The sequence below is a fragment of the Carlito syrichta genome, unplaced genomic scaffold (assembly GCF_000164805.1).
Source record: "Carlito syrichta isolate Samal-C Ts95f unplaced genomic scaffold, Tarsius_syrichta-2.0.1 Scaffold303579, whole genome shotgun sequence".
Classification (NCBI taxonomy): Eukaryota; Metazoa; Chordata; class Mammalia; order Primates; family Tarsiidae; genus Carlito; species Carlito syrichta.
Window position 1 is genome coordinate 184,995 of NW_007247675.1, and position 26,414 is coordinate 211,408.

General features: G+C 36.5%; 1 protein-coding gene across 1 annotated transcript in view; it reads left to right on the plus strand.

Moving 5' to 3' along the window:
- CDH12 (cadherin 12) overlaps window positions 1–26,414 on the plus strand; it is a 149,850-nt gene that overhangs the window by 100,253 nt on the left and 23,183 nt on the right. The window contains exon 6 of the mRNA XM_008058681.1: window positions 17,035–17,171. Within this exon, the coding sequence (XP_008056872.1) occupies window positions 17,035–17,171 (137 nt within the window). The remainder of the gene's footprint in view (window positions 1–17,034; window positions 17,172–26,414) is intronic.

The following is a 26,414-nucleotide window of genomic DNA, read 5'->3' on the forward strand; positions in this document are numbered from 1 at the left end:
TTGAGTTGGAGTCTCACTCTGTCGCCCAGACTGGAGTGCAGTGGCCATTCCCGGCCACCCCAGCCTCGACCTGCTGGGCTCCGGCGATCCTTCCGCCTCAGCCTTCCGAGTAGCCGGAATTACAGGCATGTGCTACCATGCTCGGCTGGTTTTTGATTTATTGTAGACATGAGGTTTCACTGCCCAGGCGGGTCTCGAACCCGCGGGCTCAGGCAGTCCACTCACCTCAGCCTCCCAAAGGCACGGGATTACAGGCTGAGCCACCAAGCCCGGCAATGATTATGATTTTATGAATGTTTAGTTTCTCATCAACACTTAAACAATAGAAGATATCTAAAAAATTTAAGATACAACTTTTGAATTGTACCTTTTTACTAAGGGAAACCTAAAAATGAAGAGGAGCTTAAGAAGTAAAAGGAACGAAAAGGATATCAGTAACTGAGAGACAACAACATTTCAGAGGAACATATTGTGATTACTAAGAAAAAATTTATATTTTATTTTTATTTTAGAGTCAGGGAATATTTATGCATATTCATTACATGGACATATTGCATAACAGTGGGGATTGGGTCTCAGGTTGTTCATTCCCCAGATAGGTATAGGTAGTTTCTGAATTCTAACTCCCTATCCTCCTTTCCTCTGATTGATGTCCCCAGTGTTTACTATTTTCATCTTTGTGACCATTTATTTGTGATTGTTGGTGGAGCAATTACAATCTAAGTGTGCTTTAGGTCGCTCAGGTGCTTAGAAAAATGTTTGTAAATTAAATTGACCTAAATTTACTTTCATTTAATTGTCTGCTGCAAGACAAACAACAAAACAAAAAAAAATAGCAACTAAGAGGAAATAAGTAAAGACATTTTGATCTATTATTATTATCTGGGCAAAAGAATATTTTCCTACCTTGACTTGAATCATGATTTCTACATTTTTATTGCTCAAAGAATGAGATGTGATACTTTTAGAGGCACTTTGCACCAAGTACTTTTTACAAAACGTATTTGGGAATCGAGAACGGGTCAAAGTTAGCATTTCCATTAACTGTGAGGAAATTATTAGGGAAATTGAAAGACACAATTTTAAGGGGAATGCTTACCTAATGAATAAAAATTTTTAAGGCATTTCTGAAAACTCATTTCCAGAAAAGTAATAAAATTGCACTCTATCAAGTAGCTTGCTCAGTCTAGGTTAATGTTTTAATTTTGATTCCTATTCTGCTGTTAAAAGTCTTTTTTTTTTTCCCCAGCTTCAGTCATTGTGCATATTTGTATGAACTCTAGAATTGTTTCATTATACATAGATTATAAACATCTACTTTTTAATTTAAATCTCATCTACTCACCAGATAAGTATGTAATGACTCAAACATACTTTTAATTTAAGTCTTTTGCTCTTTGAAACTGGTGAACTAGTCCAAATTAGACTGTTTTGTATTACACTATGTGATTAGTCGCAATTAAAATGTTAGTTTACTTTTAGATTGGAAGTGGATGATTGCAAACTCACAGTAAGGCATGTGAGGGTTCTCTCTTTCTTTAAAATGATATATGGATTTTAGAACTGGGTCATATCTTCTCTAAAATTGTTCAGGAAATATAGGAGTAACTACATTGTCAGTTCACTGATGTGCTTCGCTTATAGATGTCTCCCAACTGTTACATCAGGCAAAATGTCAACATATAAAATGGTGATTGTTGTCTCATATTGATAGTTTAGTCAGGCATAGGGTTCAATTACATAAAGGCAGGACACCAGGAAGTTGTCAGGAGCCAGTACCAGAACTATAATCTTGGATCTGGTTAGCCATGGGAGGATGCTGAAGATGTTTACCTGAATAAAAAATGTTCAAATAAGTTTCAGCTATATTACAGAAGGTATTAAGCTTTCTAGGAGGATAGCATCCAGAGAAAGAGGATTGCCAAATCTCACAAAGTGACAAAGTTCACATCAAGATGTCAGAAAATAGTGAATGAGAACCAAACAAAATCACTCTTATGTAGAACCTAGATATTTGTGTTTATATTGTGTGCTTTATGGGTTTCAGTGGGTGCTTTGTATTTCAAGTATTTTAAAGTAGAAGGCCACACCTTGAAGCCAGAACTAAACATGCATTTGTGGGTAAGGAAGAATTTGCATCTGGAAAGTAATGAAAAATAATGTGGAAAGAGAGAGGGGAGAAGAGGAAAAAACAAACACAGGGATATGCAACCCACATCATATTTCATTTTATAACAACAATCATGGTTATACTGTTAGGCATTTATTATTTTCAAAATTGTATAGATGATAAGGAAAATAGATATTGGGAGGAAAGATTCCTAATTTAACTATGCAAGATAAATTAAGGAAATTGTATATAATTCTAGTTCTCTCTGAACACAAAAATTAGAGTTCTTTATGCTGTATTTTTATTGTACTCCAGTGATGGTTAATTTATGTATTTCAAACTTTTTGTCAGTGTTAGACTTAACTGACTAATAAATAAAATATGCTTGAAAGATATTGGTTGCTGGTTGATAGATATATAGAAATATAAAACACAGAGATAGAGACACTTTAGGTATAAATTATGTAAGTACTTGAATTTTAAACATGTTATCAAAAAACTTTGAATTATAATTAAACATGACCTGTGTGCATAGTAATTCACTGTATAAAGCTAGTCTTCTCTTTGAATCAATTAGGTAAATTATAACATATGCTACAAATATTAACTGTAAGTAAGTAATCAATTTTTAAAATTTCATCTGAAGCTAAAGAGTTTTCTGGGTCTTGGGACGTTCAGTCTAAAAGCTGAGAAAGTTGTCAGCAAATCAGAAAGAGTTCACTGTCCTAAATAGAACATTCTTAAGGCTCTAAATAGGTCACCTTGAAGTAGAAATATGTAGTTATTATATAGATAGGAAGAATAGGATCTGTGCATTTAATTCAGTGCAGTATTTAAATACCAGGTGTCGTGTACAAATAACATCCCAGGTCCTTAGCAACACAGAGGTGGAACAAGGCTAGACCCTGCTCCCAAGTAATTGAAAAAGATTTGAGTCAGAAGGACAGTCATATCACACACACACATACACTGCATACAAATTGTGTAATATTTGCCAACATTTACATAATAAAGAAATACTATGCAACATCAAAGAAGAGATTTCTTTACAGAGATTTGCAAAGATTCAAATAAATAAGATCTTTAAAAATAACATGCAGATTAACTGCAATAAATGAGAAAAAAATAATGGAATACCAAAAACTGATAGAAGTTCCATTTACAAGATGACAGCAGGAGGTACTCTGCAAACCCACTCCTGATGAAATAATCATAAATGTACATTATTTCTTTAAAAAAAATAATTTACTGTCTCTAGAAAATTTCCTAAGGGCATGAAGAACCATTAAAGAACCATTCATTCAAGAAAATCTACTGAAACATGATTTAAATAGCAGAAGACAGTGAAACTTGACCCAGATTCTGGTCCCTCCCTCCCAAAACTGTACCAGTTCAGCTTGATGGACTTGCCAGTCTGGCAGGCGTGGTTGAGGAGATGTGGTCTGTCTTCCCTCAGCAACCAATATCTTACCAGAAGGGCAGGATGACAATGCTACCTAAAAATAAAAAATAAAAAAATTAATAATTATTACAGACTGGGCATGGTGGCTCAACCAGTAATCCCAGCAATTTGGAAGGCCAAGGAAAGAGGATTGCCTGAGCCCATGAGACCAAGACCAGCCTGGGCAACTTGGTGAGATCTCTTCTCTGCAATAAATCACAAAAATTAGCTGGGCATTGCAGTGTGAGTCTATCGTTCCAACTACTTGGAAGACTGAGGTGGAAGGATTGTCTGAACCCCGCAGGTGGAGGCTGCATTGATTGTGAACATGCCATTGCACTCCAGCCTGGGTGAAAAGAGTCAGATTCCAACTCAAAAAAAAAGAAAAAATGGAAATGTACAGATATAGAAAATTTATATATATTATGTCAATATGTGCATATATATTATACAATAACAGCATATCACTATGTAGGAATAACATTTCTATATTTTACTATACTTAGTATGAATTTGAATCTGATGACTTAAGATGTATATAGCAAAACTAGATTATACACTAACAAAATTATTGATAATGAAAAAAGTATTAAAGAAATGAATATCGCAATAGAAAATATTCATTTGAAAAATAAAGCCAATAGAAGAAATAATGGGGCTAAAAATATATGAGAAATATATAAAACCTACTTGAAAAGAGCACATGCAAATACAGTTATATCAGTAATAACTGTTGCATGTGAATAGATTAAACAACCTAATCAAAACTTAGTGTTTATTAAGCTGAATAAAACCTGATGATTATATGAAGTGCTTGTCTGTAGATTAATGACAAAAAGACAACTTGAGACCTTGACCCTACAGATACTCATTTGTTTTTCCAAAATTTCCGCTACATGACTATTCTGGCTTATCTTATCTCTTAAGACTTTTCTAATGTGACCACAATCCATCTGTGTACAGATTCCACACTTTTATGCCACTTCACTAGAATAGTTGGAGTGGAGTATGTTGTGGTCTGAGTGAGAGTAAAAAGATGAAACAATGATTCAAAAGTGTCACATTCCATGTTAAGATAACCAAATTTTATTATATAAAAATAGTAATACAATCTGTGTTGTAAAATACTTTCAGAATTGCAGATTGGGCAAGATGGTGTCAGGTCCAGTCAGAGCATGAGAGTCTCTTCAAGGGTGAATGCACACACAAAAAACTAATCTGCATCCATCTGTGTGTGCAAGTCGGTGACTGAAAGTCCAACTGAGGGGAGACACGGGATCAAGTACCAGGTCCCCCTGAAGAAGCAGCTGCAATGTGCCACTAGTCTGAACTTGGCACCCGCTGCACGCAGAAAGACCCACCATCCCATGGGTATCTCTTGGGAAGAGGTAGAAAAGATTTGCTGCATCTGAACACCTGGAATTGACCCATACCACCACCTGAGGCAACAGGCCAGGCACTGGCAGCAGGGACCAAGGAGATAGTGCGGGAAGAAATCTGTAGCTGAACCTGCCAGAGGAAATAACCCAGACTCTCAGCTTTTTCTCTGTTCTGGGACTGGGCAGAGATCTGCTTTCTCTCTCAATTCTGAACAGCCTGAATCTTGCATAGCCTGCAACCTGAGACCCAAGGGTGATTGCCACACCCCTCTGAAATCGACCATTGTTTGGCAAGAAAGGATACTCCAAGTGCAGGATACTTCAGAGACAGACACCTCACCATACACTGGACCAAACACAGAAACATGCAATCGGAGAAGGAGATCTAGCAGCAGACAATTTGGGAGCTTTTTCTGGGAAGATCTGCTGGAATAAGCTGAACGCTGGCAGTGAGGGCCATGGAGGGAATGCAGGAAGAGAGCCTGGGGCAGATTCCCAAGGAAGCAGTGGGGAGAGCACAACCTGAACCTGGACAGGGCTCTAGAATCTTGCCACCAGGACCCAAGATCTGGAGAGTGGTAACTGCTAGTAAGGGAGCAATTGTTCCCAGCAGAGAAACTGAGGAAGTACTCCTCGAGGGCCTCTGTAGAAGAGCCGAACTGCATCTTGAGACCAGGCGCTGATCTCTATATTGCGTTGGGGCTGCTCTTTGCAACCTCAGAGAACATTGTCCCCAGTGCACAAGTCCTTGTGGGTAATGGCAGATGTGAAATTCTGGAATCCACCCTCCATCCTGAGCCAGAGCTGCGTAGCAATGAATGCACACTGCAGAAATAAGAAAGAGGCTGGTGGCACTATTGGTTTGTTTGATTATCTCGTTTTGTTGTTTTATTTGTTGGTTGGTTTTCTATATTCTTTCCTTCATCTATTTCTTCCTTTATTCTTTCTCTTTTTGTGCATTTTCTTTTTTATTTTCTTTCTTTTCCTTTATCCTCCTTTCCCTTTTCCTCTCCTTCTCCCTTCTCTTTTCCCTTTTATACCCTGTCTTGGACTTGGGCTATGTAAGCATACCCACTGTGCAGAGACAGAGAGCAAGTCCCAACTGGGCTATTTACCAGATAGCAAATATTATAACCTGCCAATAGGTTATGAATCCTTGCAGTCCCCATCCCCTAGTAAGTACTCAAAATTGTAAAGAGACAGCACAATGCCTCACTGACAGTCCTACTTCATAACTGAACAATCCTAGATATCCTGCTCAAAGAAGGACAAAATGTAGAGCAAATATCAGAAGTGGCTGTATCTCCATTTTCCACTGAGTAACACAATTAAAGAAAAAGATAGGAGAATGGCTACAAATGAAGAAAAACCAAAGAACTACTGGTCTCCATCAGAGTCCTAGCAAAGAGTCAGTGCTAGAAAGAGCAACCACTGGGGCATAACCATTGGCTATCTCTGAGAATGATAGTGCCCAGAAGGTACTTATGGAGATCAGATAACTGTTGGATAGAATAAATTAAAATCAAGAAAAGCAAGACCTAAAAGTGAATTAAATTATAACAGAACTGGCCAAACTCAAGAAAGTGTACCTAGAAATAGCAGAAATAAAGAATTCCATCCAAGAAATATAAACTGACAAGCATGGGAAGCAGAATTCAGCAAACAGAAGAAAGAATCTAAGAGCTGGGAGACAAGAAAGAATACTCCAAGTGCAGGATATTTCAGAGACAGACACCTCACTGTACACTGGACCAAACACAGAAACATGCAATTGGAGCAAGAGAACTAATGGCAGGTCTCCTGTTCCAATATAGAATTAATCCAATCTATTAAAATGTAGGAGAAAAAACTTAAGAAGAAAGAGGAAACTCTTCCAAGAGATGTGTGATTTTATCAAGAAACCAAACTTACATCTGATCAGCATACCTGAAATAGAAAGAGAAACAGAAAACACTCTGGAAACATTCCATGAAATAAATCAAGAAAATGTCCATCATATGGCCAAAGGGACAGCTATACAGGCACAAGAGACTCAGAGAACATATGTAAGACATCTTTTGAGAAGACCAACCCCTAGACACATAGTAACTCATCTACACAAAGTAAGTATAAAAGAAAAAATTCTAAAAAAAGGTCAGATTACCTACGAGGGAAGAGCAATCAGAATTGCTCCAGACTTATCTGCAGAAAAACTATAGGCCAGAAGGAATTGGACCTCAGTCTTTACTGCTTTCAAAGATAAACAATTTTAACCAAGAATTTCCTATCCATCCAAGCTAAGCTTTATCAGCAGTGAAGAATTAAAATCCTCTCCAGACATTGAATCCCTAAGATAATATGCTGCTTTGAGACCAACTTTACAGAGAAGCTTAAAAAGGTGCTCCGCACAAAAGAAAAAAAAAAAAAAAAGACCATATACTCCACAAGTTAACAAACAAACACAGAAGCAACAGAGAAGTAGCATAGTCACACACACAAAATTCATATATGAACACAAAATATAAACAAAAAAAAAGCCTTATAAGAGCATTATGACAGGGACAAACTCTCACATTTCAATAATCAGTCTAAATGTGAATGGACTAAATGCACCACTGGAAAGTCATAGAATGGAAAACTGGATACAAAAATACAACCCAGTATTTTACTGTCTTCAGGAAACTTATCTTACTACAAAGGATGTCCACAGACTCAAAGTTAGAGGATGGAAAACAAATTTTCAGGCACATGAATCACAAAACTAGGCAGGAGTCATGATCTTAAAATCAGACAAAACTACCTTTAGGCTATAAAAATTTTAAAAGATACATAATGGTAAAAGGTTCAATTCATCAAAAAGAAATATCCATCCTAAACATATATGTGGCCAAAACAGGAGCACCAGTCTTTTAAAAGCCGCTACTAAGTAAACTAAAAGAAGATCATGATTCTAACACTATAATAGCTGGAGACTTAAATACCCCACTATTAACCATAGATAGATCATTTAGACAAAAAGTCAACAAAGAGATTAGGAACATCAACTTGACCCTTTATCAAATGGACTTAGTAGATACCTACAGAACACTCCACCTAACAACCACAGAATACACATTCTACTCAACACCACATGGCACATACTCCAAGATCAACCACATCCCTGGCCACAAATCAAGCATAAACAAATTTGACAAGATTGAAATACTGCCATGAACCTTCTTAGACCAGAGTCGAATAAAAATAAATATCAAGACCAACAAAATTCTGTCAAAACCCACAAAGAGATGGACACTAAATTGCATGATGCTGAACAACTCCTGGATCAACACAAAAATTAAAACAGAAATTAAAGTGTTCTTGGAAAATGAAAATGAAGAAGCATTTTACCAAAATGTCTGGATGCCATGAAAACAGTAGTAAGAGGGAAATTTGTATCTCTATAAACACAGATCAAGAACACAGAAAGAGAGCAAATTAACAGCCTAACAATCACCTAAGGGAGCTGAAAAGGCAAGACTACCAAAACCCTAACTTCAGTAGAAAAATACAGATCACCAAAGTAAAAGCCCACATACAGGACATAGAAGACAAAAGTACCATAGAAAAAAAATTAACAAAACAACAACAACAAAAAATGACTCTTTGAATGAATAAACAAGGTTTATGGACCCTAATAAGAATGACCAAGAAAAAGAGAGAAAAAGCCCCCCAAAACACAATCAGAAATGTAAAAGAACAAGTAACAACTGACCCCGAAGAAACAAATGATTATCAATTAACAATTACTATGCACACCTATATGGAAACAAACTCAATAACTTAAATGACATAGAAGACTTTCTGATATCACACAATTTCTCAAGGTTTAAACAAGGAGAAAATAACATCTTAATAAGAAAACTACCTACAAAAAAAAATTGAGGAAGCCCTGGATCAGATGGATTTGCAGCAGAATTCTACAAAATATACAAGGAGGAGCTAATACCAATCCTACTGAAAGTATTCCAGGCAATTGGGAAAGACAGAACTCTCACAAAATCATTTTATGAAGCTAATTTCACACTAATAACCCAACCAGGCAAAGATCCAACAAAGAAAGAGAACTGCAGGCCAATATCCCAGATGAATATGGATGCAAAAATTCTCAACAAATTTCTAGAAAATCAGGTCCAACAACACATCTGAAAACTCATCCACCATGACCAAGTAGGCTTCATCCCTGGGATGAAGGAATGGTTCAACATCTGCAAGACCATAAATGTAATTAAATACATCAGCAGTCATTAAAAAAAGAACCACATGATTATATCATTGACGCAGGAAAAACATTTGATTAAATTCAGCATCCCTTCTTCATAAAAACCTTTGAACACTTAGGGATCAGTGGAACATACCTCAAAATAGTAAGAGCCATCTGTGATAAACCCACAGCCAACATATTGCTAAGTGGACAGAAATTGGAAGCATTTTCCCTAAAAACCAGAACAAGCCAGGGCTGCCCACTTCCACCCTTCCTGTTCAACATAATGCTGGAAGTCCTAGCTAGATAAATTACAAGAGAGAAGGAAATCAGGAGTATCCAAACAGAAAAATAAGCCAAATTATTCCTCTTTGTTGACAATGTGATCCTATCACTTGAAAATCCAATGGAATCTGTCAAAAATCTTAGCATTTTCCTAACCAGAGAAGTGAAAGATCTTTACAATGAAAATTATAAAACACTGCTCAAAGAAGTCAAACATGACAAACAAATGGAAAAATATTCCATGTTCATGGACTGGAAGAATCAACATTGTTAAGATTTCCATCCTACCAAAGGTAATCTACAGATTCAACAATATACCCATTAAATTACCAACATCATTCTTCTCAGACCTGGAAATGACAATACAGATATTCATATAGAAACATAAATGACCAAGAATAGTTAAAACAATACTTAGAAAAAGAAACAAAGTAGGAGGTATAACACTTCCAGAGTTTAAACTTTATTATAAACCTACAATAATCAAAACAGACTCGTATTAGTAGAACAGACGTATAGACCAATGGAACAGAATAGAGATTCCAGTAGCAAAACCTCCATTTCTCAACCAAATCATCTTTGACATAGCCTCCAGCAGTAATCACTGGGAAAGGAAAACCTATTCAGTAAATGGTACTGGGAAAACTGACTGACTGATCACATGCAGAAGGAAATATAATCCCTACCTTTCACCATACACAAAATCAACTCCAAATGGATCAAAGACCTACAAGTAAAATCTCTAACATTAAGAATCCTAGAAAATGTAAGAGACACCCTTACACAATTTGAAATAGGCAAACAATTCCTGAGCAAAACCACAAAAGGCCATGACATAAGAGAGAAATTGACAAAAGTGGGACTTCATCAAATTGAAAAGCTTCTGAAAGACAAAGGAAACCATCAAGACAATAGGGAGATAGAACACAGAATGGGAAAAAAGATTTGCCCACTTCATATTTGACAAAGGCCTAACTTCTTGGATCTACAAAGAACTCAAATGTGCTGAAAGGAAAAAACAGTCTCCTTAAAAAGTGAGCAAAATATATAAATAGACAATTCTCAAAAGGAAACATATGAGCGGACACATGAAAAAATGCTCAGTCTCACTAATCATAAGAAAAATGCAAGTATAAACCATACTGAGATACCACCTAACTCCAGTAAGAATGGCTATTATTAATAAAACAAAAAGCAACAGATGCTGATAAGGATGCAGAGAAAAGGAAATGCTTCAACACTGTTGGTGGGAATGTAATCTAGTTCAACCTCTATGGAAAACAGTGTGATGATGCCTAAAAGAATTAGAAATTAACCTTCCATATGATCCAGCAATCCCCCTCTGGGAATATACCTGGAGGAACTTAAATCATTCTATGAAAATGATATATGCATGCACATATTAATTTTAGCACTATTTACAATAGCAAAGACATGGAACCAACCATGCTGCCCATTGAAACTGGACTGGATTTAAAAAAAAAAGGTGATACCTATACATGATGGAATATTATGCAGCCATAGAGAAGAACACAATTATGGACTTTGCAGTACCACATGTTCTCACATATAAGTGGACCCTGAACATTCACCATAATACTATAAAAAAGGGATAGCCAGAAACTGCCGGGGGAGGTATATAACACCAATAAGGGCACCTGATCTCAAACCAGGCAAAGTGGGAACCAAAGGGAGGCCCAAACTTTACCTGTATGATGTCCACTTGTATACCTAATCCTGAATTGTACCCCATATCTTTAAACTAAAAATAAAAATAAAAAAACTGCAGAATCGCCAACAATGCCTACATTTCTACTACCATAGGTATTTGGACAGCCAATATCTGATTACCTCTGGGACTTACTGTTTCCTAAGGAAACCCATCCTAACATTTTGCATCTTTGACATAATAATCTTTTTAGTAGTCCAACCACAGTGTCTTATACCCATAATCCCAGCACTTTGAGAGGCTGAAGCAAGAGAATCACTTGAGACCAGGAGTTTGAGACCAGTCTGGGCAGCATAGCAAGATCCCATCTCTGCAAAATAAATAAATAGATAGATAAATAAATAAATATAATGCCAAAATAAAAAATCTATTTTTATATTCATATGAAATCTGCATTTATATAAATTCAATTACATATTTTATCTTCATTCCACTGAGACATAACAAGCAAATCTAACACCCCCACTACATGAGCATCCTCATCAAATTAAAGGCAGCTAGCATGTTCTTGTGTCTTCTATTCTTGATCCTGTATACCCTAGTTATTTCAACTACTCCTTAAAACCCATTTAATCAAATCTCTTTTCAAACCTGGATACAGACTTTGTCTACTGCAGTTTCTGCAGTTCAAGAAATGGTTACAGTCTTGTCAACTTCACATACATCCAGCACATATTTTCAAAGCAGTTGACCTTTAATCCATTCCCTAATCATCTCCTTTAGTAATGTTTATCACTCACAGAATTAAATCCCACCTCCTTAATATAATGCATACGGCCTTTCTTGACCTAAATTACTTATTCTTTTTATGTGCCTCTCCGATATTTTTCTATAGTAATTCCAAACAGCTTATCATTGCCAGACTGATTATATGGGTTTGCTACTGCTATTGCAGCTTCCTGAAGTACCTTTTTTCCTCTCCCTTTTCCTTGTCTGCTTAAACTTTCTGGATTATTTTCCTATGGCCTTCTAATGTCAGGTTTTTCACTAGGTGTCTTCTCTTTTTTCTTTTCTTTCTTTCTTTCTTTTTTTTGAGTTGCTCCCAGTCACCGCAGCCTTGACCTGCTGGGCTCCAGCGATCCTTCCGCCTCAGCCTTCCAAGAAGTGGGAACTACAGGCACGCACTACCACACCGCCCAGCTAATTTTTTTGATTTATTGTAGAGACAAAATCTCACCAAGTTGCCCGGGTGGGCAACCCACAGGCTCAGGCAATCCACTTCCCTCGGCCTCCCAAAGTGCTGGGATTACAGGCTGAGCCACCGAGTCCAGCCACTAGGTGTCTTTTCTTGACACACCTGTAGGGTCTTCTCTTTCTATCTTTCAGACACTGAAATCGTCTGTTAATACATATCCACCCAACTAGACCCTTCAGTTGTGGGCATATTCTACATATGTGCATATGTCTCACCTCTAGAAAAAATATTTTCCCATAGTACAATAGAACACAATTAGCCAAATAGGACAAAATTAACAAATCTTTTGGGGGATACTATGGTTAATAGGTAGTTTCAGTGGAAATTTCCTTCTTAAAATCGGCATTTGGTGAGTTAAATAGGGGTATTGAAAAACAGTGTTGTGAGAAATGCTTTCTTGTTCAGAAAAGAATACACAATAAGGAGAATAAAGCTCATTGTATCCCTGTACTCTCTGAATTTTAAATGTACCTTAACTTCACTTATAATTTTTCAGTGTCTTTCTATGAGGTAATATACTACATAGAAATCAGAATACACCAGTATAGTGTTCTCAAATAAACAGCAGAGACATCACAATCAGATTAACAGCATGGTTTATGCCCTGTTCTGATAATATTCAGCATCTTCAAGTTCTGAAATTAGTTACAGTTATACTTCATAGACATAGCAAGTTTGGTTCTGGACCACCACAATACAGAGCATATTGCAATAAAGCAAGTCAAACAAACATTTTGGCTTTCTAGTACATATAAAGCTATGTTTATACTTTACTACAGTGTTAAGTATGCAATAGGATTATGTCTAAAAAAAGGTACATGTTTTAATTAAAAATTCTTTATTGCTAAAAAAAAAACGAGATTATCTGAGGTTTTAGTAAATTGTAATCTTTTTTGTTGGTGAAGACTTTTGCCTTGAACTTGGTGCTGCTGACTGATAGGATGGTCTTGCTGAAGGTTGTGGTGACTCTGGCAATTTTTAAATGGGACAACCATAAAGTTTGGTGTGTCAATTGACTCTTTCTTTTTTAAAAGATTGCTCTAGAGCTTGTGATGTTATTTAGTAACATTTTACCCATGGTAGAACTTTTTTCAAAATTAGACTCAATCCCCTTAAATCCTGCCTCAGCTTTATCACCTATGTTTATGTAATATGCTAAATCCTTTGTTTTCATTTCTGCAATGTTGATAGCATCTTCACCATAAACGGATTTCAAGAAACTACTTTCTTTGCTCATTCGTAAAAAGCAGCTCTGTATCCATTCAAGTTTTATCATGAGATTGCAGCAATTCATTCACATCTTCAGACTTTATTTCTATTTCTAGTGCTCTTGTTATTTCCATCACACCTGCAGTGACTTCCTGCACTGAAATCTTGAGCCCCTCAAAGTCATCCATGAGGGAGGAAAAAACTTCTTTCAAATTCCTGTTAATGTTGATATTTTGACCTTCTCTCATGAATCACGAATGTTCTTAATGGCATTTAAAATGGTGAATCCATTACAGAAGCTTTTCTATTTACTTTACTAAGATCTATCAGATAAATCACTCTCTATGGCAGCATAGCCTTGTGAAAAATATTTGTTAAATTATATGTCTTGAAAGTCAAAATGACTTTTTTATCCATCAGTTGCTGTGTTAGCAGTCATGAAAACAATATTCATCTCTTTATAAATCTCCATCAGAGCTCTTGGGTGGCTAGGTGCATTGCCAAAGAGCAGCCATATATTGAAAGCAGTAGATCTCAAAGGTGAGCTTAATACATTAGCAAACTGTAAGGTAAATCGATGTGCTGCATACCAGGCTTTATTCTATTTATAGAGCATAAGCAGAGTAGATTTTTTTATAATTCACGAGGGCCTCCAGGATTTCCAGAATTATAAAAGTGCACTGGCTTCCACTTCAAATCACCAGCTATATTAGCCCCTAACAAGAGAGTGACCCGTATCCTTTAAAGCTTTGAAGCCAGGCATTGACTTTTCCTCTCCAACTATGAAACTTCTTGAGAGTATCCTCTTCTTATAGAAGACTCTTTTGTCTACCTCGAAAATCTGTTGTTTGGTGTAGCCACCTTCATCAGTGATCTTAGCTTGATCTTCTAGATAACTTGTTGTGGCTTCTATATCAGCACTTGCTACTTCACCTTGAACTTTTGTGTTATGGTGATGGCTTCTTTCCTTATAGCTCATGAATCAGCCTTTGCTAGTTTCCAGCTTTTCTTCTGCAGCCTCCTTAACTCGCTCAGCCTTCACAGGGTCGTACTTTGGATTGGGCTTTAGCTTAACGAGATGTTGTGGCTGGTTTGATCTTCTATCCAGACCATTAAATCTTTCTTCAAATCCAGACAATAAGGGCTTTGTACTTTTCTTTTTTTATCATCCATTTGTTCACTGAATTTGCCAGTTTAGTCTCCTTCAAGAACTTTTCCTTAGCTTTCAAAATGTATATAACTGGTACAAGAAACTTATCTTGGCTTTCTGCATGTCTTCCTTACTAAGCTTAGTCATTTCTAGCTTTTGATTTAAAGTGAAAGACATGCAGCCCTTCCTTTTACTTGAACACTTAGAAGGCATTGTAAAATAATAATAATAATAATTATTATTGTTGTTTTTGAGTTGGAGTCTCACTCCATCCCCCAGGCTAGAGTGCAGTGACATGCATTCTCACGGCCACTCCAGTGTTGACCTGCTGAGCTCAGGCAATCCTTCTGCTTCAACCTTCTGAGTAGCTGGAACTACAGATGTGTGCTATAATGCCCGGCTTTTTTTTTTTTTTTAATTTTATTGTAGACACAAGTTTTCACCAAGTTGCCCAGGCTGGTCTTGAACCCACAGACTCAGGCAATCCATTCACCTCGGCCTCCCAAAATGCTGGGATTACAGGCTGAGCCAATGAGCCCTGCCTGTCAAATTATTAACTGGCCTAAGTTCAATATTGTTGTGTCTCAGGGATTAGGGAAGCCCAAGGAGTGGGAGAGAGATGGGAAAACATCCAGTTGGTAGATCAATCAGAACACACATTTGTGGATTAAGTTCAAGGTTTTATATGGGTGTGGTCTGTGACACCCCCAAACAATTACAATAACATCAAAGATTGCTGTTCACAGATTACTCTAACAGATATAATAGTAATGAAAAAGTTTAAAATACTGCAATAATTACCAAAATGCGACACAGAAACATGGAGTGAGTATATGCATTAAAAAAAAAAAAAAAAACATGGTGCCAATAGATTTACTTGACACAGGGATGCCACAAACCATCAATTTGTAAAAAACACAGTATCTGCAAAGTACAATAAAGCAAAAGTCATAAAATAAGGTATGCCTGTACTAACAAATATCGACATGCTAAGAATCATATATCTCATTTGTAAAGGCAAACTAGCTTTGATCTAGCATTAAAATGACATGCAAACTGTGACAGCTTCAAATAATCAACTTGTTTAAATAATAGCTTGCTATTTTGAGATACAAATTCCTTAACTGACTTTTCACAATGAATAAGATCTGTTTATTTGGCTTAGGAATTTCAATGGGTAACTGAAAGCCATCTGCTTTCAGTCATTGTTTGAAATGTCCCCTCTTTGGTTTCCAGGCCAGAATAATGGTGATAAATGTATTATATACTGTGTATTAAAACTGGTAAGACTATATGACAACATTATATGGGGAACGTTGATGACCTGGTTCAAATATTAGTCTGAAACTTACTAGCGAAATGAATTTCAGCAAAATCCTTTATGTCTTCCTGCGTTTCCTTATATGCAAAATAAAGGTATTAAAAATATGCAGTTTTAGAGATTTTTGTTGGGATTTAATAATATGTTTAACCATTGAGATAATGTCTATCGCATGGTCACATTTAAAAATGCTAAGTGTTATTATCATTGAAAATACATGTTTGAAAAGCAATTTCACATAATATTACTTTATATATCAACAGTTACTTAAAGATTTAAATGAATGCAATTTTTGTTTTGGTGTCTTTTTTTTTGTTGAAGTTTTTAGCCCAATTGTTTCACATAAGGCAATGCCTATTATTATCAAACATGTCAGATAATAAAAAAGATAAAGAGGCAACATTAGCCAAGGTCAGTGCTTTTAAAAGTTTTTTGACCTGATATATAGTATAACAAAACAACATTGATCCTTTTATATGTGTTCGAGGGAAAATATTTTTGTACAATTACCAAATTGTCAGTTAAAAAATGTTCACTTAGTTTCCATAACGCTATTTTCAAAATTCATAGACACACAAAGATTTTACCTTGTTCTGGCCTGGGTTTTTTTGTTGTTCACAGATGCCTCCCCCACTTCTAACTGTTCCCACAGTCACAGTCACCATAAGGAAATTTTTACTGCTTGAGAAAGTTTTAATATTCACCAGGTTACGGAAACTCGTGGTCAGCTTTAGAATTTTAGTCTCTGCTGAGCTTTCAAGGTGTCAAGACCTTAAAATAATATGAACAGCAGGAGTACTAAATCTTTCATTATTTCCAGTTTCCCCTTGAGCATACTGACTTTGCAATAAAGAAGCTGTCATTTACACTCTTCTTTATTGCAAGGTGGGTAATAGCTACAGGGAGGGAAATACGGAACTGTGTCAAGTTAGCCTAAGTGCCATTATGATTAATGTATAATCATTGCACATTTGCATCTACTTTTTTCGTATACAGGTACTTCATAGATTGGAAGAGTGATGGAGACAGCTACTTTACAATAGATGGAACAGAAGGAACCATCGCCACTAATGAATTACTAGACAGAGAAAGCACTGCACAGTATAATTTCTCCATAATTGCGAGTAAAGTTAGTAAGTATGGCATGGACAGAATCAATGTTATACTGCAGTTCTTTGGATTTAAGACTCTTAAACGAGTCCCTGCTGAGGTGTTTTTCATTTTTGGACTGACAGCTGAGTAGTCTCCCGGGGAAACTCAGAAACCTGTTCCTTTTCCTCATAGCATAAGTCCAGAGAAATTGTGACAGCTGCCAATGAGATCTGTTTGCAGAATTGCATGCATATCTAGTAGTGCATTTCATTGTGTGACTTCATCGTTTTCTATGCTTTAACCTCAAAAAGCCATCAGAGTTTCAACTTCTCTTTCACACAGAATCCTTGTATATATCATTGAGAGTTTCATCAGGCCAGGCAAGATAAAATAATTATCATATGAAATCATCCATTCTGAAATATTTCCTGAAATTGAAAAGAGTCTTTTGAAAATTCATCTCGACCCTTTCTTTTTTTTAATTATAATTTGTTTTTAAATGCATGTCACTGTGGAATATGTGGAAGTTTTCAATGTAATTACTTAATAAGTTGCTCAAAAGGTGTAATATTGTTAGAAATTATTCCTTTTCTTGGTCTCTGCTTAGTTCAGAAGAAAATCTTTTAGACTGAGAGTGATTAGAGGTTTTACTTGTTTGAATGACCGATCAAGGATATTATCACAACTTCCTCAAGTAATAGATTAGGATGGGAGTAGTAATGCTTGGCGGAATTGACAGTCATGTTTTAGTAAAAGTACAACATCCCAGTTTTTCTGCTTATGGCCTCCTGAAAGATTCGGAAAAGTCCCATAAAACTCTCTTCTATTTTGTTATCTTCTTATTTCACTTTGTGCATCTGCTGCTAATTTCTTCTTTCAATGCAGGGAAGAGCTGTGAACATTTCTGTTGAGGGATTTTGACCAGTCTCAACTCTGTGGGGGTATAAATATGAAACTGTTTTATCTTCAAAAACTGTTTCCTAGCATGAAATGTTCAACATCTTTTCTCACACCTTAATGATGCCTTTAGCTGATCTCATTTACGCAACCATAAAGAAGAACAAAATCATGGAGTTTACAGCAAATTGGATTAAGTTGGAGAATATAATATTAAGTGAACTGTCACAGAAAAAAAGAACTGAATTTCACATGTTCTCACTCATAAGTGGGCCCTAAACATTAGTCACATTAGCACATGGGAGGGATCTTCGGTCACTGGACATTGCTGAGGAGCAGGTAGAGATGAGGATAGGGGGCACGTGACAATACAAAGTATACCTAGTCCACTACCAGGGGGAGTGAGGGCCAATTAAAAGTTCAAACTTCACCTGCATGCTGCCTACTTATGTATTTACTCCTCACTTATACCCTACATCTCTATAATAAAATACATTGAATTTTTAAAAAGAGGTAAGTCTAACATAAAAGAATACTCAGATTCTACTTTGTTCATTGGAATACTTACTCTTAGAGTTCTGACCTGTCATAGAGTTCTGTCTGACTCCCTGAGGCTGCCATACTAGAGTAATCACATGGTGGTGCTCAGGTTGACAACCCCATCTCAACTCTGCCTCAACCATACCTGCCAGTATGCTGGATATGTGAGAGACACTGTCTTGAAATCTCTAGTTCAGTCCACTTAGCTGAATAGCATGTAAATGTCATCAATTCTAAGTGAAATGGAATATTAAGCCAGCCAAATTCTGCCCCGGTTCTTACCTACAAAATTGTGAGAAATCTGAAATGTGATTATTTCAAACAATAACATTTTGGCATTTTGGGTTGTTCCACAGCAATAGATACCTGGAGAATTCAAAGACAGTATAAGTTGAAACTTTGATTCCTTAGGTGTAGGTATAGATTCTCCAGTCTTTTGGAGAAGAAAGGAAGGAAGGAAATAAAAATGTATACAAAAATATCTCTTCATGTGGTGCCTAAATAATGCTTCATTGTTTGTCACTGTGTTTAGGGATAAAATGACCTGACAGAAAAGGTTGTTGTCCAAATGTTGACTCTCTTTTTGTGTGATTTGGTGAGATATTTGCTGTTAGGGAGTGTGGTCATCCCATGTGCATAGGAATCTGACATGGGCACCCAGTGGTAGACCCAATAGCTTCTTAATTCCAGGTTCTCTTTGCTCAGCACACAGCCTTTTTGGGTGAAGTCAGCATGATTTCTCAATTTCAGCTACTTTCTTTGGTGTCCACTTGACCCTGAGGAATATTCACACATCCTTGCCAAGTTAAACAGGTACACTAACAGGCTGTTCCTTTACTAACAATCTCCTAGTCCTTCCCCTGTTCATCTCCTCTCAAATTTGCCCTCCTTGCCCAATATGGTTTGAAGAGAAGATCATAAAGTTTATTGCCTTAGCAGACAAATAGGGAGAAGAGAATGCCAGTCTCCCTTTCTTGTAGGACTTCCTACTCTCATTCTCTTCCCTCCACATGTGGCATTTACCTCTCTTCTCATACCATATCCACGTATGCTATATATTATTCCTCATTCCTTTCATGCTAATCTTCATTTATTTAATTCATACAGAATTTGTGGACAGCTAAAATATATTATAATAAAAATGAACTTTAGTTTCCTAAGATCTTTGATAAATATTGTGAAAATGAGTAGACTGTGCCATGGCATAGAAGACCTTTGTGAATCATGCTACATTCACGCCAATGGCCTAGACATAATGAGTGAAAACTGGCCAGTGAGTCTCTTCAATAAGTTCTATTATCCTAGACATTGTCTATAATAAAATACTATTTAGGAGAAAGCAATAGAATCTAACCTGATGCATGTTATAAATATTCACAGAAAACCTGTTCATATTTCTTTGATGTTGGTGTAGACTCCATACCTTCTTAATTCCACATTCTCTATGCTCAGCACACAACCTTCTTAGGTGAATTTAGAGCATGATTTCTCAATTTCTGCTCCTTACTGCTGTGGCCACTTGACCCTGAGGAAATTCACTCCAGATAAATGTCTGTGGATAGATTATTGGTTGCTTTGCTGTAGTTATAGAAGACCTCTTTCTTCTGAAATGGCTCCCGGGTTATGAAAACCATCATCATGGTATGAGGCCAGGGCCTTCTTTCAGCTTTGGGAATCAACCATTTAGAAAAGGGAAAGAAGTATACAACCTTTTAGTGAAAGCAAGTGTTCTTGATCCATAAAAGCTTAAATATCTTAATCTTACAGATTGCTAACTTGTTAGTTATCAGTATGATTACAGGCCGACTCTGCTACACACTCCAACCTGTTGGCTTCTGTTTATACTTAAAAGCAAATTAGATTGCCTGAGCCCACGGGTTCGAGACCCGCCTAGGCAACTTGGCGAGACCTCATCTCTACAATAAATAAAAAACTAGCCAGGCATGGTAGTGCGCGCCTGTAGTTCCAGTTACTTGGAAGGCTGAGGTGGAAGGATTGCTGGAGCCCAGCAGGTGGAGCCTGTGGTGGCCGGGAGCGACCACTGCACTCCAGTCTGGGCGAGAGTGAGACTCCAACTTAAAAAAAAAAAAAAAGTAAATTAGGAAATTCTAGAGGTATGGATTCTAGTGGTTATGTTGGCCTTCACCAAGAAATAGACCAAACTAGAACTTGGACACTTCATCAATATATATACACACACAATCTAAAAGGGATGACGATCTAATATTTATAAAATGGACATCTTGTTCATTCCAGTGTCAATTCAAAGACAATTGTGTAAATTTTAAGTCATCAAGAAATCCTGGTGTGACAAAGACTGTATGTCTATATAAAAAATAAAGAGGCTAAACACACATTGTATGGTAATTAAAGATTCTGTAATAAGAGTAACCTGTTGAAGGGTCTTATTTTGGTTGAATGCACAGTTTAAAAGTAAACTTTATTCATATTCTAATGCCTAAGACTGTCTTCATGGAACAAAGTAGTCAACTGACCAAGGAATATTATCATAGTGAATAAATGAGGAATAAATAGCCACACTTGTTCAGCCAAGAAGAACAAAATTGTGTAAGTATGCATTATTGCAGATTGAACCAGCATATGTTTTGGTGCTGACCCCTTATAAAAACTCTCAGGTGAAATAAAATAACACAGTGATTGAACAACTTCCTATTAATTAAAAAGTAGCCATTAATCAATCTTGCTATACATGGAGGTCCAAATAATTTTATTAGAGTACCAATCATTATTTTATCCATTACTGCTTTGTTGTTTTATGATTTTTTTTTTTTTGAGTTGGAGTCTCACTCTGTCGCCCAGACTGGAGTGCAGTGGCCGCTCCTGGCCACCGCAACCTCGACCTGCTGGGCTCCGGCGATCCTTCCACCTCAGCCTTCCAAGTAGCTGGAACTACAGGCGCGCGCTACCACGCCTGGCTAGTTTTTTGATTTATTGTAGAGATGAGGTCTCACCAAGTTGCCCAGGCGGGTCTCGAACCCGCAGGTTCAGGCAATCCACTCACCTCAGCCTCCCAAGCTGTGGGATTACAGGCTGAGCCACCAAACCCGTCCTGTTTTATGATATTAACCTTGAGAATTTTTAGAGACTGATGCTCCAAACTTTACTACATTCAAATTATCAGAAAGTTTGAAACGGCAAATGTTCCTAAGTTTTTGGTGCTACTATAAACAATGTCACTAGTTAAAGATAACTAGCTGGGCACAGTGGCATGTACCTATATAGTAGTTCCAGTTAGTTGGGAGGCTGAGGTGGGAGGATTGCTTGGGGCCAGGAGTTTGAAGCCATCCTGGGCAACATAGTGAGATCCTATCCCTATAAATTTTAAAGAATGGCAAAGCTAAATAAATAATTAAGTAAAAATTGTTAAAGACCAAACTAAAAATAACTTTACCAAATTCCTAGAATATACTTTATATAGTTATAAAATAAAAGATAATGTCAGAGACAGTTCTCTTCTTGTTATATTTACTATTCAAATTGCAATAAATTAGTTCAATTTATTATGGAATAAGTCAAAAATCAGTGATTTGCCTTACTAAATGCTATATATATTTTTAAATACATATACAAGTCTATCACCGACTTCAGATTAAATTGTTGGATAATTAATTTTCAAAGTAATCTTCTCTGTAGAGCTATTTTATGCTGTAACATTTTAAATTTCACAGTGTTATCTTTATATTTATAGAAAAAATAAATTGACAAATAGATTGGTATCTATAATTCAGGTTCAACATAAATTCATGCATTTGTTTCTACCACCTGTGCAGAGTACCAGTTGTGAGAAAAGCACTATCTGTTGTGAATTTTAGCACTGAGTAAGACGTGTTTCTTTTCACAGACATTGTAATTTAGGTATAGTTATAAATTGGCAAGATTAGTGACTTCTAGAAAGTAATAACTATGTAAATTATGTTGAATTCTTGAGAATTTAAAGTTAGGTGACTGTCATATAAACTCCAGGGGAAAGTTGCAAGAGGTTATGATTGACCACAGTTTGGTCATTAAGTGATGAAGGATTTAAACAGAAAAAAAGTTTGTGGTAGAATTTTCTGAAGCATTTATTTTGCCTGTATGTCAAATAGCCAGCCATGAAATGATGTTGTAGGACCAAATAAGAAGTGAGTACCTAATTTTTCTATTCTTGCTATCATTATGATAGTGAGTATTAGTAAATAATAATAGAATAAACTATTCTAATAGCTTGATATATAACACATTAACTCATTTAGTCTTTTCAAAAGTCCTGAAAAGTATTATTGTCCACATTGTAGGAGTGAAAAAATGGATGCTCAGAGAAATTTTGTTTGTAGCCCAGTGTCACATAGCTAATGAGCAGGCTACAATTGGAGCTCTGAACTCTCTCTCTCCAAAACACATTCTGTAAATTGGATGCTGACAGTTTTACAGGGAACATATTCATTTACTTATGATTCATTTGTTTATTTTAAATGAGTTAATGGGGGGAAGGTTTGAGGAGATATTGGTCAAGGAATAAAAAATTTCTGTTAGATAAGAGGAATACATTCAACAGATTTATTGTATAACACGGTGGCTATAATTAACAGCATATTGTATTCCTGAAAATTTCTGAATGTATAAAAAATATTTTCATAAAATGGTAAGCATATAAGGTAATTCATATATTAATTAGTTAGTCATTCCATAATTTATATGTACTTCAAATCAATATATTGTATAAGGTGAATACATACAATTTTATCTATCAATTAAAATAATTAATTAAGAAAAGTTAGTAGCCGGGCTTGGTGGCTCAGCCTATAATCCTGCGCCTTTGGGAGGCTGCAGTGAGTGGATTGCCTGAGCCCGCGGGTTCGAGACCCGCCTGGGCAGCGAGACCTCATCTCTACAATAAATCAAAAAATCAGCCGGGTGTGGTAGCGCATGCCTGTAATTCCGGCTACTCGGAAGGCTGAGGCGGAAGGATCGCCGGAGCCCAGCAGGTCGAGGCTGCGGTGGCCGGGAGTGGCCACTGTACTCCAGTCTGGGCGACAGAGTGAGACTCCAACTCAAAAAAACAAACAAACAAACAAAAAAGAAAAGTTAGTGGTTACAACTGCCAGGGTAATTTTAATTGCATAAATTAAATAAATCATCATATAGTAAAAAATATTAAATATTTTCATTTGCAATGCACATATAATTGAATTGAGTTTATTGTTAAATTCTTGATATCTATGTTTTTAGTATCTATCCATATTTAAGCTTTTTAGACTGGTTAGTTATTAGAATTCTATAGTAAACTTGCATTTTAGAAAGAAAACACAATGATTCAAAATATGGGAGTAAGGAAATATGTACACAGTATTATGTACATGACAGTAGTATAGTTAGGTAGATTTCTGTCTACGCCCAAGTGTGAAGTACCAGCTGAGTTTCAATCTATGATAAGCATTCCTAAATGACTTCATTGTTTAGAATCTCTCTTTTTGTTAAATCCACAGTACATTGAAATATTTTGTCTTCCTGACATATTATTATTAAATAATATTTATTACATAACATTATGTTTAATCAGAGTGATAATTAGACTATTTGATAAACATGGTATCACACTCAGTTTATATAATTACAGAAATGATGGTTTAATTAACAATAAAGTTAAATGATATATAAATATATAACATGCAGGACTTTAGAAAAATGTTTAATTCTTTATTAATTAAAAATTTATATGGGGGAGGGGGATGGGATTAACAGTAGCAAATATCTGTCGGGGGATGAGAAAACACCTCTTATCAACAGGGTGCCTGAATGAAACGTAATTGTACACCTAACCCTTAACTGTACCCCACCCCACAAAACCATAATAAAAAATATTGATTAATAAAAAAAAATTTATTTAATTTTTACCTTTTTTTTTTTGAGAAAAATTTCTCTGTCACCCAGACTTTAATACAGTAGTGTGATCATAGCTCACTGCAGTCTCAAACTCCTTGGCTCAAACAAATCTTCCACCTTCGTCTCCTGAGAAGTTGGGACTATAGGTGTGCCACCATGCTTGGCTAATTAATTTTTTTTTTTTTGATAGCGATGGGAATTGCTTTGTTAACCAGGCTGGTTTCGAACTTTTAAGTTCAAATGATCTTCCCACATTGGCCTCCCAAGGTCCTAGGATCAAAGGCATAAGTTACTGCACCCAGCAACTTTTTGAAATACTTGAAATACTTAACCAAATACTGTCCTACTCTGTGATTTTCAGTTTGCTGGTCAATGGAACCATCACAAGTCCTTTCTTAGATGATTCAAAGAGAATTAGTCAAGTCACACAAGATGTGTGAATCAATGCCTAAGCGTAGACCTTCAAATAAAGGGCAGGGTATGGGGAAGAGTAGGACTGTCTGACAAAAATGTTCAATGATGTGGGCAACACATCCCCTCAATATGGTACTCTTGATTAAGGCACTCTTAAACATAAAAGGGACTGTGAATGTCAAGAGGTGGGAATCACTGGGAGTCATTTCAGAAGGTTGGATATCATATAGATTTCTTGGCAACTAGACAAGTTATTTGGGAAAAAAAGAAGAAAGTTTAAGAACTATATTGCCTTGCAATTAAGCACTGAACATTCTGTGAAATATACAAGAAGCTGAGTAAATACATTAAATACATAATTGAAATACAAAACATTCTCAAAAATAAAAAAAAATTGACACATAAATATAGTATGCCAATAGAAAGTGTCCTATGAAATGAATATTGGAAAAATAAAACAGATACTGTCACGGAGGAAAGGAAGTTATTCTAAACTGAGGAAAAATCATAAGCAAAGGCGTTGAAATATGAAAGTTCATGCTGAGATCAAATATTGCAAAAAGTGAGATATTTAGTGTCAAGGATGCATATATTCAGAAAGAAAACTGAGGACTCCTACAACAGGATCTTTGCTTTTTCTTTTGAGTTGGAGTCTCACTCTGTCACCAGACTGGAGTGCAGAGGCCGCTCCTGGCCACCACAGCCTCGACCTGCTGGGCTCCAGCGATCCTTCCGTCTCAGCCTTCCATGTAGCCAGAATTACAGGCACACTACAATGCCCAGTTGATTTTTTGATTTATTGTCGAGATGAGGTCTTGCTGCCCAGGCGGGTCTCGAACCTGCGGGCTCAGGCAATCCACTCACCTCAAACTTCCAAAGGCGCGGGATTACAGGCTGAGCCACGGAGCCTGGCTTACAACAGGATATTAATAGTCTTATCCTAAGAATGTGTAGCTGTTCAGATGGAATTAAGAGTCTATTCTTATTCTGATTGTCTCTCTTGCACCTGTGCACTCCCAGGTTAACATATGCCCAAAGAAGCATTTCACTTCTCCAACTGCTCTTATCTGGGGGATTGGAAGATAGTTTTATTCCTGGAACTGCATTCCTGTAAACTAGTCAGTGCTGCTTTACACCAGTCACCTAGGTGACTATAGTTGACCTGACCAGAGATCAAGTGTCAAAGGAGATAGATTGTGGATTCTCTGCAGTCTCTGAGCACTTATACTCTCCTTCTTAATTTGATCAGCCTTTTTTTCTTCTTTTCCAAAAAGATGTTAATAGTCTTATTAATTTTGATTGAGAATAGGCTTCCTTAGTTTGGCCTTTTCTTCTCTAGCAGTGTTCCTCAGTGTGTCTACCATGGTCACCTGCATCAGAGACACCTGGGGCATTTTTAAAAATCTTGAATCTCATTGAAGACATGCTAAATCAGAATTTCTGTGAGAATTGCCAAGAAATCTACACTTTAAACAATTCCCTAAGTCATTCTAATGGACATGGATTTTGTGACTACTGTATTAAATTCTTCAGTGTCCTAAAGATGAACA